Below are 16214 nucleotides of genomic sequence, written 5' to 3'. Positions count from 1 at the left end.
CCATGGGCACGCCTTTTCCCCAAACCAGGACTGAAGTGGTGTCCTCACCCAAGCACTCTGCAGACACCCACTATAGCCCCTCCCACAGAGCCCACAGGTAGCCCTGGCACCCCTCTCTGTCCTCAGCCTCTGGCCTGGGCTGGCCCTTTTCTCCTTGGGCTGGCGGGCGCCGAGCCCCTCACTATGCACCTTGTGCTGCAGGCCTGGGCTTGCCCCATGTTTCCGAGACCCCAGCTTCACCCCCAGCATCCCAGAGCTGACAGGGCTGGCTGTGGGCAGCTGGGAGATCACCCAGGAGAAGGCAGAGAGAGGGAGCCGGGTAGGTCCTGTCCCACAGCAGCCCCCACAGTCCCGCCGGTATGTCCCCCACAGGTCGGGGAAGCCCCATGGAGGAGAATGGTGGGAAAGCGGCTACGGCAGGGAAGCAGCCTCTGCAAGGGACCTCTCCTCACAGACCGGAGATGTGGGTCGATGTGGAAATTCCAGTGCTGCCAGCAGATCAGAGCTCCTCAGGAGCCAGCCCTCCGTCGCCAACATGGAGGAGCTCGCCAGATCCCTGAACATCACCCAAATCTGCCTCAACTCGCTGGGAAAGCTAAACAAAGCTTGGGATAGCAGCGCTCCAGTCCTGTGCGGAGCCACGTGGGAAGACTACCTCGTCTGCCTGCAGTGCCGTCGATGCCTCACCGGCAGCTGCCCGCACTGCAGCCAGCCCGCGGCAGAACAGGACCTGCCCATGCTGGCCGTCACCCTCTGCACTGCGGACATGCTGGTGCACGAGGAGGACTTCCAGCTGGAAGTGGGGCTGGGCTTTGAGCTGGCCATCAGCGGGGAGCCAGTCTACGCGTGGGAGATAACCCAGCGGCTCCCCAGAATCGCCCCTGAGAGATGCTGCGAGGAATGCAAGGCGCCTCTGCCCAGGAGCCCTGGGGACGGCAAGGGCTTGCGGGCATCGTTCCCTGTCCCCAGATCCCCGGGAATACCAGCGGGACAGGTGAGGCTGGGCAGGCAGGACGCGAGGGCTCCTCCTGCAAGGCACGCTGGAGCAAAAGATACCAGCCGTGCTGACCTGCAGCCAGCCAGGCGGGGGGAGTCTGTCCCCGCCGTGGTCCCCACGTGGCCCTTGCCCCCATGGGCACAGCCTCCCCCTCCCACGGCCCTGGAGCGGCTGCGGAGAGTCGGGCTGGAGCCCCTGCCCTTGGTGGGCTACAAGGGCCTGCGTGAGGGTGTCAGGCTGCAGCACGTCTGGCAGTCCTGGTGCAAAGTGAAGAACAGCGTGCGGAGGAGCTTCGGGGCCAAGCGGGGCTGGCTGTGGCTAGCAAGGAGCTCGTCACCCAAGGGCACCATGGAAGGGGACCCGAAGCTTCCGTTCCACCTACGGTTTCAGGTCAATGCGCTCTTGCACGCCATGGTGATGCAGGTATAAGGAGCACTGGCAAGAAAAGTCACCATAACAGCCCCTTAAGCGTGAATGGGAATTTCGTGGAGAAACCCTTGAGGCGAGTTCACCTAACCTACTCCCCAGTCTTCCCTCTCAGGTTTCCCTGCCTCCCTGCAGCCACACAACTACTCCGACGGGGTGTGCTAGGGCCCTGGCCAGGATCCCTGGTGCAACAGAGAGGAGAAGGGACCATCATGGTGTCCCTGGCTGGTGAGAAGCCGTCAGTCCCTGGGGATGGGAGTGGGGGGCTGCTGCCAGGGCCACCAGCAGGTCCCCCCGGGGTGCTAGAGCAGCCCTGGTGCCACCAAGACCAAGTAGCCATCGCAGTGGCCCATCCTGGCCGAGGGGTGGAGGTGGGTGGCCCAGAGGGACCTTCCCTGCCCACTCTCCCGCAGGCCCTGGGCTACGTCCTGGGCTGCGCTGCCCCTCCGAACCCTGACACAGGGGCTCTTTGGGGTGGCTGCTCCCCGATGGCGTCACAATCTCCCACGCCAGCTCAGCCCTGGGTTGACGTGGCAGCCATTGTGTGTCTACACGATGTCACCACAACATCACAAAGGTGTCCCCCCTCTTAGTGGGTTGCGGGGAGGCTCGGGTGTCACTTTGACTGCACGCGAGCCAGCGAGCAGATGGGCAAGCGTGTGGAAAAGACAGCAGAGATGGGAGGAGAAGCAAACCAGCAGGTAGGAGCGGGGTGCTTTGGCATCCCCCCAACCTCTCCTCCCCGGGTTTCTCGGCCTCCGCACAAAGGGGCCCTCCTGACGCCTTTGCACATCCCCTGGTCATGCAGAACCGCTGGAGGAGATGCTGGCGATCCCTGCGCGAGATGGAGGAGTGGAAGGTGACGGTGCTGCTCTTCCTCTCCAGCCTGAGCCTCTGGGGCCTCTGCACACTCGTGCTGCCCTGCACCCCCAGCTTGGTGGCCATCCTGGGTCTGGGCATCTTCATGGCCTGGTGGCCCAACATCAAGGCCAAGGTCAAGGTAGGCGTCCGTCCTGGCGTTGCTCCAAATGCTCCCTGGGCAGGGGCTAGCCCAGGGCAGAGCCCATCCCCGGGGATTTTTGGGAGGGAGCGGTGAACAGAGGCCATTGCCCACCCAGGCAGGCCCCTGCTCCACAGCCACCGAGCCACCTCCGCTTGGGCACCGGCTCGGGGCCGGGGCCGCTTCTGTCCCTGAAACTCCGGTTACCCTTCCCAGGGTCCTCATCTGCTGGGCAGGAGAGGGGAGACACCTCACGCTAACCGGGGGCTTGCTTTCTGGGAACAGGGGACTTGTGCGGGGAAGAGACGTCGCAGCAGCAGGAGGAAGGACCCGATAGGTGAGCAGCCCCATCCCAGAGCTGCGCCGGGCTCCACAGCAGCTCCCGGCCGAGAGATGCCGTTGCACCCTGCGAGAGATGGCTGCCCTCGCTCACTCTCCCTCTGTCTCTTCTCCCAGGATCATCCGTCCCCTGGGAAGCCATGGAGGGCTCTGCTGAGAGCCTGAAGGCAAGGTAAGCGGAGTGTTTCCCTTCAGGGGGGCAGCCCCTCTGGGAGCCCCTGGCTGGGGAACCCCACTGGTGGGTTCCTCTGCCCCATTGCCCCCGGGAGGCTGTGGGTGGGCGAGAGCAGGATTCAGCAGAGAGCCAGGGTCCGGGCTCAGCCCCAGGAAGGGAAAGGGCTCGAGGGGCGAGGGAAGGGAGGGATGGCTCGGGGAGGGCAGGTTTCCAGGCCAGTGCCCTCTGGTGACCCCCCCCCCCCCCCCCCGCCCACCGGTGGCCCCGTCACCCCTCTCTGTCCTCAGCCCCTGGCCTGGGCTGGCCCCATGTTCTCGAGACCCCAGCTTCACCCCCAGCATCCCAGAGCTGGCAGGACTGGCTGCGGGCAGCTGGGAGATCGCCCAGGAGAAGGCAGAGAGAGGGAGCCGGGTGGGTCCTGTCCCACAGCAGCCCCCACAGTCCCGCCGGTATGTCCCCCCACAGGTCGGAGAAGACCCATGGAGGACAATGGTGGGAAAGCGGCTACGGCAAGGAAGCAGCCTCTGCAAGGGAGATCCCCTCGGACACCGGAGACGTGGGTCAACGTGGAAATTTCAGTGCTGCCAGCAGATCAGGGAGCCAGCCCTCCGTCGCCAACATGGAGGAGCTCGCCAGATCTCTGATGGAGTCCCTGAACATCGCCCAAATCTGCCGCAACCTGCTGCGAAAGCTGAACATACCTCGGGATAGCAGCGCTCCAGTCCTGTGCGGAGCCATGAGGGAAGAATATCCCGTCTGCCTGCAGTGCCGTCGATGCCTCACCGGCAGCTGCCCGCACTGCAGCCAGCCCGTGGCAGAACAGGACCTGCCCACGCTGGCCGTCACCCTCTGCACTGTGGACATGCTGGTGCACGAGGAGGACCTCCAGCTGGAAGTGGGGCTGGGCTTTGAGCTGGCCATCAACGGGGAGCTGCTCTACGCGTGGGAGATAACCCAGCGGCTCCCCAAAATCGCCCCTGAAAGATGCTGCGAGGAGTGCAGCGCGCCTCTGCCCAGGAGCCTCAGGGACAGCAAGGGCTTGCGGGCATCGTTCCCCGTGCCCAGATTCTCGGGAATAGCAGCGGGACAGATGAGGCTGGGCAGGCAGGACGCGAGGGCTCCTCCTGCAAGGCACGCTGGGGCAAAAGATACCAGCCGTGCTGACCTGCAGCCAGCCAGGCGGGGGGAGTCTGTCCCCACCGTGGTCCCCACGTGGCCCCTGCCCCCATGGGCACAGCCTCCCCCTCCCACGGCCCTGGAGCGGCTGCGGAGAGTTGGGCTGGAGCCCCTGCCCTTGGTGGGCTACAAGGGCCTGCGGCAGGGGGTCAGGCTGCAGCGCGTCCGGAAGTCCTGGTGCAAAGTGAAGAGCAGCGTGCGAGGGCGCTTGGCACCAAAGGGCACCATGGAAGCGGACCCGAAGCTGCCGTTCCACCTCCGGTTTCAGGTCGACGCGCTCTTCCACGCCATGGCGATGGAGGCATGAGGGGCATCGGCAAGAAAAGGTGGGACGGGGAGGAGCGTGGGCAGGGCAAGCGCAGGACGGGAGGACGGGGACGGGTCTGGGCTGTCTTGTGCAGCCGTGGAAGCTGTGCTGTTCAGGAGGCGTTTCTGTGGGACGAGATCGTGTGGTCTGGCAGAGCGGGGGCGGCAGTGAGAGATGCGCTGGCCTCTCGCTGAGTTTTGGTGTGGACACCGCTGGGAGGGAAAACACGCGGAGAGGCAGGGTCCGGCTCAGAGCCGGAAAGTGGCCGGGGTAGGTGGGGATCCTGCGGGGCTTGCGGAGGGCAAGGGTTAATGCCGGGGATGTGCAGGAGATGCCCCTTCGCTCAGAGACCCCGTTTGGAGGCCAGGGCCCCCCTCTGCCCCCAGCCTGGGCCTCTGTGGGGGGGAACCTGCCCGGGGACGAATGGAGCCCTGGGGTCCCTCCTCAACCCCGTTCTCTCTTCCAGGGCAGGCCAGAAGAGACTTCCCGCTGGGCAGCACCCCCAACCGATGGGGAGAAGTGACTGGGGCTTCCCTGCCCAGCAGCAGCCCCTCTCGGTCCCCGTTGCCCCCAAGACATCGCTGTCTGCCTGCTGCCGTCCTGCCCAGAGGGGAAGGCAGGGCCGTGCCTGCTCTGCTCCCCGTGCAGCTGAGGGACCAGGCTGCCGGCCAGGGCACGGACACTGGGGAGAGGCAGCGGGAAAAGAGGCTGCCACTGGGAAGCCGCGGGGCAGCCGGAGGGAAGGAGGAAGGGGCTTGTCTTGAGAAGCAGCCAGCGACACACGGTTTCCCCACTAACACGAGAACCCATCAGGGAAACCCAACCTTTATTGACCGATTAAAACAGTAGTATCCTAAAAACATCCCCGAGATCTCTTCAATTATTCAATGAGGGTCTTGCACACTTGAAGCTGAGAAAGGTGGCTTTTCAACAGCTGAATATTGCAGTGAGCTGAGGAAAGAGCCCTTCCCTAATATACATGGCAAGAAAGTCTCCAGCTGCAGTATATACCAATCCACACAAAAGAAACCGAGAATCAAGAAGGCCACAGGGAGCTCACACTGTGTGACAAAACCTGGCTCCCTGTGGGCCCTCAGGGATGTCTGGCCACAGTCACCTCTGGGTTGGTAACCTTAGGAAGATGTTTGATCTGCTGGACCCTTCCCTGCCTCTGCCAGAGCCGTGGGGAGGGAAGGGCAGGGTGTCCCCTTGCACAGCCCCAGGGCTCTCTGAAGGGCCTTGGTGGCTGCCGGGGTACAATGCCTGGTGTTCCCCCATGTGGGATGGGTCCCTGCACTGGGATGCAGTGACCTCCAGAGCTAGGAGTGGAGCGGGGACAGTGCTGGCAAGGGAGACGAGTGTTGGGGCCGCTCGGTGCCATCCCCACACTGGTGGGGCTGGTGTGTCTCCAGCTGTCCCCGGTCCCTGCTTCACCCTTGTTCCTGAAGTCCCTCCAAGGAGCCTTTTGGGAGCGCTCCCACGGCCCCGGCCCCAGCTCTCCCTCCCTTTCCCCTGGGGCTGGGGGCTGAGCTCCCTGGGAGGGCTCCGAGAGTCCCAGCCTGGGTGCCCCGGTGAGGGATGCACAGCCTCGGGATCGGTGCCATCCTCCAGCCCCATTTCTCTGGGACTAAAGCCATGAAAGAGACCCACAGAGGAGGAATGCAAAAGAGGGGATGTCCCCAGAAGCTGCTGAGAGGCTGCGGGGAGGAGAAGGGCATGGGGCCGGGGAAGGTTGTGCCATGGGACTGGGGACATGGGGGAGGGTCCCATGCTTCATGCTCCCAACAGCTTCTTGACCATGTAGCCTGGCATGCTGTAGAGGAAGAGGGCGATCATGATGAGGAGCAACAAGGCCAGCACAATTTTGATGATAAGCCACTTGTAGCGTGTGCAGATGAGGTATTTGATGGACTTGAGCGGGTTCAGGAACCAGATGAAGGACGTGTCCGGGCGGCTGCAGGGGAAACAAATACCCATCATTAATGCCTTGGTCATAGAGAAGGGAGGCACAGCAGGCAGTGCAACAATGGACATGGTGGGCAAAGGGAGGTGCAGGATCGTGTTCCCTGTGTAAGCCTGCACAGAGTGAAAGAGCCCAACCAGGAGGAGGGTCAGGAGAGTGGACAAGGGGAGTCAGCATGGCAAATGCCAGATGGAGTAATGCCGGTTTGTGAGGGAGGGTGAGGATTCCAGTCAAAGCTGGAATCTGGTGGTGAGGACTGGAGGGGTGGAGGAGGTGGTAGGAGGCCAAGGAAAGGGGATGGAGCCAAGAAGAGAAGCAGAGAAGGAATAAAGTAAGGAAAAGCAGCAGGGCAGTGAATAGTAGGCAACGGGGGGGAACCAGTAGAGATTGCTCTGCCCATGACTCTCATTCCTACATCCCCCCAGTGCGACCCCTCCTCTCCTCCCCATGCCTGGCTCCCTCCCTGGGGACCACCTCACAGCATCTCCCAGAAGCCCAGGTGCCTGCTGGGGAGTGGGGTTTCCTACTCACTTGGGTTTCTCCAGTGGATCAGGCTCATTGCGAGCCAGCCCGGCGGGGGATTTCTCTGCCTCCTCTGCTGTGAGAAGGTGCAGTTCAGCCTCGACTTTCCCCTGCAGGGAGCAGAGAGTTGTGCTGAGACCTGGGCAATGCTCCCCACCTCAGCCCCCGAGACATGGTGACAGAGGGGACCTGAGGGAACAGAAGCAAGTGCAGGGGGGGTGGAGGTTGTCTGCAAAGAGTTGCCATCCCCAGGATGCAAAATCCCTCCCTTTTCCCCTTCCTTACGGTGACCTCCAGCTCATCATTCTCATCTCTGGCCACGAACGGCCACCAGCCCTTCACCCGCTTCTGCTTGAAGATGGAGACCATGGGCAGCTCTGCCTCGTTTGTCACCATCTCCAGGCTGCACTGTTTCGATGTCTTGGCTCCCCGGGGGAAGCGGTTCAGGTCCAGCTCGATGGCCCCTGGCAGGAGAAAGAGGAGCAGAGATGTTGGAACCCCCAAATGCTGAGTCCTTGGCTGGAGGTGGGCTGGGCCAGCATCTCCTCCCTGGAGAACAACTTTGAACTAGCTCTGGGAACTAAAAAGCTGACACCTTTACTACAGGAGCAGCCTTTGAACAGCAGCAGCAGAGACAAGGGCTCTCATCCTGCCTGCTCTTACGAGCAGCATCTAAGGGGGTTTGTAGGATGTTGTGGACTTGAGGAGCAGAGCTGCCCTTATGGGTTCTGTTCCTATATAGGCTTTGCCTCATCCCACACTGCTCTCTGCTTGTCCGGCCATGGGGTCCCTGCTGGCTGCCCCATTGCCCCACCTGAGCGGACCCTCCACTTACCGAGGAAATCATCGGCAGAGAAGTGGTCAGCATCCCAGACCTGCAGGGTGAGGCGAGCTGGGATCTTGTACTCGGTCTCATCCCAGGAGAACATCGACTCCTTCTTGGAGATGACGATCTTCTCCTCCGCCATCAGGTAGTCAAAGGGGAAGATGTAGCGCCAGTTGAAGTTGCCTTCACCAGTGAGCGAGTGGTAATGGACATCCGTGTCTTGCTTGTCCTCCTGCTGACCCTTCAGCCACCTGCAGGGTCCAGAGGGGTGAGAGGGGTGGCATGCATTACAGGAGGGAGGAGAGGGCACAGGACCATCCTGTCCGTGCAACCAGGATGTCTCCAGGACAGACTGGAAGGACCTAAAAGGTGCGAGCAACGGGCTGGGGCTGCTCCAATCACTGCAGCAGCAGCATCTCCAAGCGGTAGAACGGACATGGGGGCAGGAGGGCCCTAGAAGGAACAGGGGAGTTTGAGAGCGAGAAATGCAAGCGGGTTGTCAGAGGTCTTTCTCTGGGCAGGGAGATGTTAAAGAGGTGGACAGGAGCAAGGAGCATTGCTGGGGAGTCTGGAGCAGAGAATCCTGGAAGGATGTCCCCATCCCGCACTGGTGGAGCGGGGAGGCTGTAGAGACCTCCTCACTCCGCCGTGGGGTAGTTAGGCCTCCTCTGATGGCAGCTGTCCCTGCGGAGGCAGCTTGGTCTGTGCTGGTCACCGCAGGCTCCCTGTGTCAGGGCACATCTATCCGAGCCCGTCAGAGGTGTTTAGAGCCTGCTGCAGGCTCTGCTTGAGGGTGGGGTTGTCTCTGCTGACCTAATCTCCGGTGAAGGGACCTGAAGTGCCCATTCAGACAGCCACCGTGGACACCAGGTCACTGGAGTGACAGTGGGATCCCCATCCTCCTGCCCTGGGAGATGGGGTGGCCGTGCTGACCTTGCCGTCGCATGTGCTTGTGCCCCTAATTTTCTGGCTCCAGGGAGCAGGGTTCCAAGAGCAAAAGGGACACAGAGAACAGTCCATACCAGCAAGTCTGGGTCCCTGGGGAACACAGTTTTGTTTTAAAGACTGTGAGTGCCCCCCACCCCCTTTCTCTGATGAACCAAGGCATCTCCGTTCCCCAGAGTGCTCTCAGGTTTTTTGTGTGTCTGTTTGTCCTGAGGGACTGCAGCCAGCAGCGACATGACTCCATGCTCGAGCACCCAATGCAGGGTTGGTCTCTCAGGTTCTGAGCATGCTGATGCCCTGCTCTGCCGCGCAAAACAAAAAGGTCAAGTGATCCCCCACCATACAGATGGGGAAGGGCTGGAGCATCTCAGCTTCAGAGCCATTGCAGAAAAGCCACTGGGCTGGTGGAACCCAAGACACCGAAACAGACCCAGTTTCCTGAGAGCAGCATGAGATGCAAGCAGAGGAGACCTGGCCTGAGCTGGTGAGGCTGCAGAGAAATCACCGAGCAGGTTAACAGACTGGTGGGAAGTCACTGCATAGTCAGCCACCAGCCTGAAATGCCGTTGCATTGATGTGAGGTCCTGTAAAGAATTGGGCTATGGCCAAGAGTGAGTCCCCTCACCTCTGTACAGGCAAGTTTTGGAAAGGCCTTTCCCCTGCTGCTGGGTGAGAGCAAAGCAGAGATGGGAACTAACCACAGTTTGGCTCCAGATGCTGGAATTGGAGGTTGCAGGGTTGAAATGCCAAGTGGGGTCATCAAGACAAGCTCAAAAAGGGGTAGAGGGGCAGACGGCGGGGACCAAGCAGCGAGGCCTCGGCCATTACCCCCTGACATAGATGTCAGACATCTTCTCTCCCGCCAGGAAAGCATCATCTTCCAAAACCACCTCATCGGTGTTCCAGATAATAACCCGCAGTTCAAAGCTGGGCAGCCAGGCCAGGCACACACAGCGGGTCGTGCAGCCAGAGAGAGAGATGGAGAGGCAAGAAACACAGCACAGAAGACAATGGCAGCGTTGGCTCTGTCTGACCCTGCACCACAGTCCATATCGTATCCCCCCTCCCCTCTCCAAAACCACCCCGGGGATCCCAGCCAGCACTAACACCCCCCAGGGAGAAGCAGAGGAGCTGGCACTGGCACGCCATGCTGTACCTACCCCCTGACAAAAATGTCACTGGATTTCTCGCCAGTGAAGTAGTCATCGTCCTCCAGGATGACCTCGTCTGTGTTCCACACTATCACTCTAAGCTCATATCTGGCAGGAGGAAGGGAGACAAGGAGGTGAGGCACAGGGGCAGGAGGGAAAGGGGTGACGCTGCCAGAAACCAGGGCCAGGCACTGAGATGGCAGGGAACTGCTCACAGGGATCTTATCTGAGGGATCTTGGGGACAAGAACAGGAGGGGGAGTCTCTGCATGAGCTGCAAGGGGAGCTTTACCTCCCTCTGCTCTGAACCTCTGCAAAGCCCATGCCAAAGGCTCAGTGGAACAGCCCAGGCTTGGTCTTTGGTGGATTTGTGGCTAAAATGGTGTCTGCAAAATGGTCTTGAGTCCAGATTTCTTCCTGGTTTCCCCACCTTAGTCAGCAGGGCTGCCCCCCCTTAGAAATGGGCATCACAGTCCTTCTTAGGACTCCAGCAGTTTCAGAGACTCTGAGATATTCCCAGCCCTGCTTTTTCTGTGCAGCAACCCGGGGTTTCCCAGTCACATTTGGCTTGGTTGGGAATTTTGGTGATGGAGAAAGCAGCTCCGGTGGGAGCGGGTGGAGGAAGAGCAGAAGCCATATTCCTTGCAGGGCGCAGCTGCAACGTGGAAAGGCTGGAGGAAGGCTGGGGGACGGTGGCAAAGAAAGGCAGCCATGTGGCCACAAGCACAACACATGGCTAGAAGTACCTACAGGGGAGGGGAAGGGGATTTACAGCTTCCTTAACCCACCTCCTCTGGTATCTCCCTCTAGCAATGCCCTGGCTGAGCCCAGCTGTGGGACTCCTGCCATCTCCTCCAGCCCCCTCCTGTCTGCACCCATGGGTGGGAGCTTGTCCCATACTGTGCCTTTCCAGCACCTACAGCTAGTGTCAGGTAGTGCCCAGTGCTCTACAAAGACAGAGGAGATGGATTCAACCCCTAGGATAATAACCAGGCATAACCTTGCTTGAAACAGGCTATCTACCTGCAAACCCTCTCTTCAGCCCATCAGTAGGAACATCTCAGTTCCAGCTCATGGGTCACTGCTCAGCATGGCTGTCTCGCAGACAACCCTCTGCTTTTCTGGTCCACGCTGGTGTCTGGATCTTGCCCTTGGCCTCAGCTTTCCTGCAGCTGTCTGCTCTGCTCCTCAGACCCCAGATGAAGCCCACTGGGATCAAGGGACATTCTCTCCATCCAAAGCATCATCTGTGCAAGGGCACAGGAGTGCAAGAGACTCCCACCAGGATGCCCAGTGCTGTCCCTGTATCTCGGCCCTAAGGGTGGGAAAGGGGGTCCAAGGACACAGTCTAGTAGGGTAAGGCAGGGATAGGAAGGATGTCAAGGGAAGAAATGTCTGTCTTTTCTCTAAATGAGTTGGGAGAGGGCAGGGTGGGGAGGGAAGAACTTTTTATTACCCTGCCTGTTGCCTGCTCTCTCCTGCTTGGATTGACCAACTCTGTCTCAGTAACCTTCCCTGCTCCGGGCTCTAGCCATCACCTCCTGGAAAGGGCCCATCCAAACTCCCCAGGGACGCCTTGCCCTGGGCTAACCCAGGGTCTCAGGGCTGGCTGCACTGGTCTGCCCCGTCCCCATGCTGGGCACTGGGGTACAATTTAGTTTCCTACTCTACAGAGACGAGAAAAATCGGGAGCTGCAGAAAATGGAACGGGCATGATACCACCCTTCAGGAGCAGCGCTGGAAGGGAAGACATCACTTGATGTCTCCAGTCTTGGGATCTCTGGAAATGCCAGCGCGGTCGAGGTACCCAGGCAGAGGGCTGGGCTGGGCCATGGAGCAGCAGCAGGAGAAGGGAGAAGCAGGGCTCTGTCCCCAGCCTTGAGTTTTCCCTGGGGCTGGCTGGCTGGGAGGTTCTTACTTCTTTGGTTTCCTGGGGGAAATATCAATGGCAGGGCCAGGCGCTGGCATGTCCATGGGGAACATGTCCACCCACATCTCCAGGCGACCCTGCAAGGTTGGAAAGGTGCAGTCAGCTCCCCTGGTCCCTCCTTGCCCCCTCCACCCAGCAGGGTCCCCCCCAGCTCCTCTTGCCCTTCAACATCAGTCTGGCCGTGCCAGATGTGGGGTAGGGCCCTGCAGCACTGAACCCTGCCAGATATGGGGGGAGGCAGGGCTCCCCCGTGCCATCAGTCCTTTCCCACCCCCTTGCAGAAGTATCTCATGGCATAGCGTGGTGCCGAGGGGCACAGCGTGGGGAGTCAGGGGACCAAGGGACCTGGGGGGGGACACGAAATGGATGCAGGCTGGAGCAGGAGAGGCAGAATTAGTTTAGTAATTTAGTAAAAAAAAGATTTAGTTTGCTAGTCAACAGATGACTGTTAAGGGCCGTTGATGCCCAAGTGCCACTATTTGCAGGATGCCTCCCCCGTCTCTGCTGCCCATGACAAAGTGGGTTACGGCTGCTCTGCCCAGCTGACATCTCTGCTCCCTGCTTGGAGGGTCCGCAGGCTCGGCAGCGTGGGCTGCCTCCACTTCTGCTCTGGGACTTTGAGGACCTGCTCGATGCCCGGCTTGTCAGGGTTCAGCAGCGGACGCGTCTCCACGTGCTCGGGAACCAGCTTGCAGCCCGCCCGTGGGATGTCCTCCCAGTGGCGCAGCACCGTCAGGGCCAGGTGTTCATCTGTCTGCTTCTTCTGACCTGTATGGGCAGAAGGAGGGCTGAGCTTGGAGAACCGAGCAGAGAGACACCAGGCACAGCAAACTGTTCCTCTACCCCTAACTCCAAGGGGGAACTACCTACTAGCTACTTCTGTCCATTTCCTTGTGTACACTTTGTCCTTCAGCCAATACTTCCTAACTCCTCTCTTTCTCCTCTCTCTAAACCATGTCATTTATAGAAAGTCCAGATCCCCTGCCTGTCTGTATTTTCCCAGGCTGAACAAGCTCCGAAACCATTGTCCACATTCTCCTCCTCTTCTGCACCCCTCCTGGCCTGCCTTCATCTTTCTTGAGCACACGTGAGTGCATTGGGACGCCACCATTGTTTGGGGGTACAGTTACATGGAGAATGGCTTCCTAAACCCTGGGAAGGCCAGGGTGGGCTGTCTTCATTGCTCCTTGGGCATACACTTCCAGTAGGAATTCCTCAAAGGCAGCTTTGATGATGCTATGCCACAGATACCCCTGAGTGATTCTGAGAGCAACCCACTGGTGTGGGTGGTCTGTAAGACTCTAACTGGTCACATACTGGAAGGTCTATTTAAGGTGGTGGATGGAGAGTGATTGCAGTGCTGCTTTGGGGTGATGGGGCCACTACATCTGTCTCCAGTCCTGGATGATGAGGGGATACCCCAGACCCCTGCTCCCCTCCACAACCTTCATCCCATGGGGCAGGTACCATTTTCATCCTCAATCTCCGTGGGGCCGGTGAAGACCCTGTTGGCAACTTTCACTCTTCCTCCTGGCCCAAAGTGCGGCCCATCCACCTTGCCCTCTTTGCACAGCTTGGACAGGATTTGGGAGGGCTTCATGGGGTCACGCCAGGTGTTATAACCATGTCTGTGAATAGGAGGGCAAGGTCAGTGAGGTAGTAGCAAGATTTGGAGGAAAAAGCCATTTTGTTCCCCTCTGCCAGCAAAACAAACGCTGCTGCCATGAAGGACCTGGGATTCACAGGGAAAAGGTCTGAGTCAGCAAATGTGACACTTGAGAGCAGACCAGGTCCCTTTGTGCCCCCTCTCTACACTTTGCTAACACCCTTCCACCCCAGCCCCTTTACTCTGTGCTGACCCAGACCTGAAATTCCCAGTGCACCCCACTTGACTCCTGATGCTCAGCATTGCTCCTCTGGCACTGCTGCTATTTCAGTTCTGGCCTCACCCCTCTGCCCAGTCCCACCAGTGCTCCTCGGTCCCTTCTTCTCTGCCCTGGGCTCCTTATAACCCACTCCGCTGCTGCCCTGCTGTACAGGTCACAAAACCTGTCTTAAGAGTGAGGGTGCAGCACAGACTCCTCCATTAGCAGGCAGTAAAGGAGTGAAATTCCTGCGGGAGATCTGGGCTTGGTGTGGAAGATGAGACAGGCATGGGTCCAGGCAGAAGTTTGGGCTGAGAAAGCTTTGCTCGTACATGGAGTAAGTCTGTGACACCCCGCAAGTAGCTCGGTGCTTGCTGTAGTAGCGGTTCTCCAGATCAATCTTGGTCTCTCCAATGAGGTCGTCAGTCCCCACCAAGTCCCAGTCGTACACCGCCACTGTCAGCATGGACTCCATGGGGAAGGTGGCCTCAATGTCAAAGGATCTAAGCCGGGGGAAAGCAGGTGAGGGGAAAGAGAAAAGCTGCTGAAGGAGGCACACAAGACAGACACACAGGTGAGGTGGGTCTGCTCCAGTCCGTGGAGGGTGTTTAGTTTGCATCTACCGCTGCAGGACATTCGAGGTAGGGGTTTTAACTAAATCTCTGCATGGGCTGTTTCAGATCCAGCAGCCCTAGACAGGAGCTGGCACAGGGTCATTGCTTGACCTGCGTGTCTCAGTAGCCCTGAAGCTAAGTTTGTGTGTCACCAGAGACACAGGCCATACCCTCGCTCGAGTTTTGACCTAACGATTCCTAAAGTAGGTACTTAATCTTGATCAGATATGGACATCTCTTAAACACCCTTTACTATATTGACCACACCACTGGCAAAGAAGGACAGATGGCTGAAATGAGGATGCCTACGCCGCTTGCAAGGCAAGTTCTGTGTGATGATTCCCATCTTTTGAGCTCAAGCAGCAGCTGTGGGACAGCTAGGGTGCAGGTCCAAGGGCTGGCAAGCTTGGCTCAGGCTTAGCTCGCCAGTTCCAGGTGCAGACAGGTAACAGGGCTGGGGCAACTCACTTTCCAAAGACAGGGTTCAACTGCTTGGAGATGTAGTTCTCCTTGTCTTTGATGTCTGTCTTCCCCAGCTTGATGGCAATGTAGGGGTCGGCTTTTCCATTGATGTCAGCTGGGTGAAGGTCCGTGGCCTGTAGAGAACAGATGAGATAAATCAGTGCTGTCCACAGTAGCAAAGAATTCGGGGATGGCCCCATTCTCTGTCCCTGAGACCATCCGGCCTTGCCTAGCCATAGGCATGTGGCTAAGCACTTTGGTCCCCCTAAATGGAGTGTCTTGGTTTAAACTGAGGATAAATCCTGCCTTGCGTCAATCCCTGTCCTGATTTGGGGAGGGGTTGGGGCTGGCCTTGTCCCCTCGGAGAGACATAACCACAGTCATCTTTGGCATCTCTTTCATCAGTGGAAAGAAACAGGGTCCTGTAAAGAAATACCCTGAGCAACAACCTGACCAAGATGTCAAGAAAACTGTCCCCTTCCCATCTTGTTCTCTCCACTCACTACATTAGGGCCAAAGACTTCTGGCTTCTCCCCATAAAGGGGGTGAGTATCCCCAAACTCTCCAGTCCCAACCTCCATCGTGGCACACAACAGCAGATGCCCATGCCAGGACACATCCAACCAGTCCTGGTTGTTGTTGGTGGTGCTGACCAGGCTGGAGTCTACTACTGCAGCCTCAGTCTGTTGGTAATGGATGGGGGACTCATTACTGCAATGGGATGCAGCACTGGATGGAGAATCAGGCTAGTGGGAAAAGTAGCCAAAAGTAGGTTGCATTTGTAAAACACTGGGACAAGGTGGTGACAAAGAGCAGCCCCAGTGCTTCTAGCAGGACTGAGATCCCTCTCAAGTGCCTGGCTATGGTACCTCACTCACATGCTTGGGCACGCAAGGATGACTAGTGTAGGAGTCAGGAAAGGACTTTTTCCAGAGCACACCCCATATAAAGAAATGTGCATTAGCTGGATGAATCAATAATGTCTCAGTGCAAGTTTAAGGAGGTGCCATGCCCTTCAGCCAGCTCTACTAGCCCCTGCCAGCTCCTATTCTGCTCTGCATGTACTTCACTGAGGTGTCGTGGCTATGTAAGGAACCACCACCTCATAGTCTGGGCTGATCCACATTATTCACATGAGTTAAGCACTAGGACAGATATGCTGGACTGTCCTACACACCAGAAGAAAGGTCTCAGGATCTGGGAGGAGCTTGGATCTGGCTTGCTCCCAGTGCTTGGAGCACACTCCCCCCCCCCCCCCCCCCCCCCCAGCATCCCTACAGCTTTGGGACCAGCTCCTGGATGCGTGCCATGGAAGGGAGCGCAGGATCACACCTTACCACATCACACAGTTATACTCACCCGCACAATATAGACTCGGACCAGCACATTGATGGGGTCATTGCTGGGGATCCCTTGGAACATGCCGAAGTTGGGGTCGTATCCTGCCTCCTTGGTGATATCATCAGGGAGCGGCACTTTGTAGACACACATGGAGCCCTAATGTGAGGGAGGGCACA

General features: G+C 58.8%; 2 protein-coding genes across 21 annotated transcripts in view; one reads left to right on the top strand and one right to left on the bottom strand.

Annotated features, from left to right (window-relative positions):
• Window positions 1–745: 745 nt before the first annotated feature.
• Window positions 746–5150, top strand: LOC126046528 (uncharacterized). 2 transcript variants are annotated; one of them, XM_049819062.1, is made up of 7 exons: window positions 1372–1420; window positions 1539–2124; window positions 2232–2423; window positions 2709–2760; window positions 2880–2934; window positions 3403–4439; window positions 4887–5150. In XM_049819062.1, exons 2-6 carry the CDS (start codon window positions 2071–2073, stop codon window positions 4418–4420), a joined length of 1371 nt encoding a protein of 456 aa, XP_049675019.1. In that variant the 5' UTR covers window positions 1372–1420; window positions 1539–2070; the 3' UTR covers window positions 4421–4439; window positions 4887–5150. The 2 variants fall into 2 exon arrangements, with proteins under 2 accessions (XP_049675018.1, XP_049675019.1); XM_049819061.1 differs by lacking the exon at window positions 1539–2124 and having other exon boundaries at window positions 746–1420.
• Window positions 5151–5846: 696 nt separating this feature from the next.
• Window positions 5847–16214, bottom strand: part of OTOF (otoferlin) — a 105044-nt gene continuing 94676 nt past the window's right edge. For 18 of the 19 annotated variants that reach the window (XM_049819053.1, XM_049819033.1, XM_049819036.1 and 15 more), the window contains 11 exons: window positions 16057–16194; window positions 14704–14831; window positions 13954–14124; window positions 13224–13384; window positions 12382–12524; window positions 11745–11833; window positions 9837–9935; window positions 7741–7982; window positions 7191–7369; window positions 6915–7015; window positions 5847–6374 (listed from right to left, as the gene is read on the bottom strand). In XM_049819053.1, the coding sequence (XP_049675010.1) occupies window positions 6194–6374; window positions 6915–7015; window positions 7191–7369; window positions 7741–7982; window positions 9837–9935; window positions 11745–11833; window positions 12382–12524; window positions 13224–13384; window positions 13954–14124; window positions 14704–14831; window positions 16057–16194 (1632 nt within the window). In that variant the 3' untranslated portion in view covers window positions 5847–6193. Of the gene's footprint in view, window positions 6375–6914; window positions 7016–7190; window positions 7370–7740; window positions 7983–9504; window positions 9604–9836; window positions 9936–11744; window positions 11834–12381; window positions 12525–13223; window positions 13385–13953; window positions 14125–14703; window positions 14832–16056; window positions 16195–16214 lie in introns of all 19 variants that reach the window. The other variant, XM_049819034.1, reaches the window with a different exon arrangement.

This window comes from Accipiter gentilis, chromosome 16, assembly GCF_929443795.1.
Source record: "Accipiter gentilis chromosome 16, bAccGen1.1, whole genome shotgun sequence".
Classification (NCBI taxonomy): domain Eukaryota; kingdom Metazoa; phylum Chordata; class Aves; order Accipitriformes; family Accipitridae; genus Astur; species Astur gentilis.
This window is presented reverse-complemented; position numbering and strand designations above follow the sequence as displayed.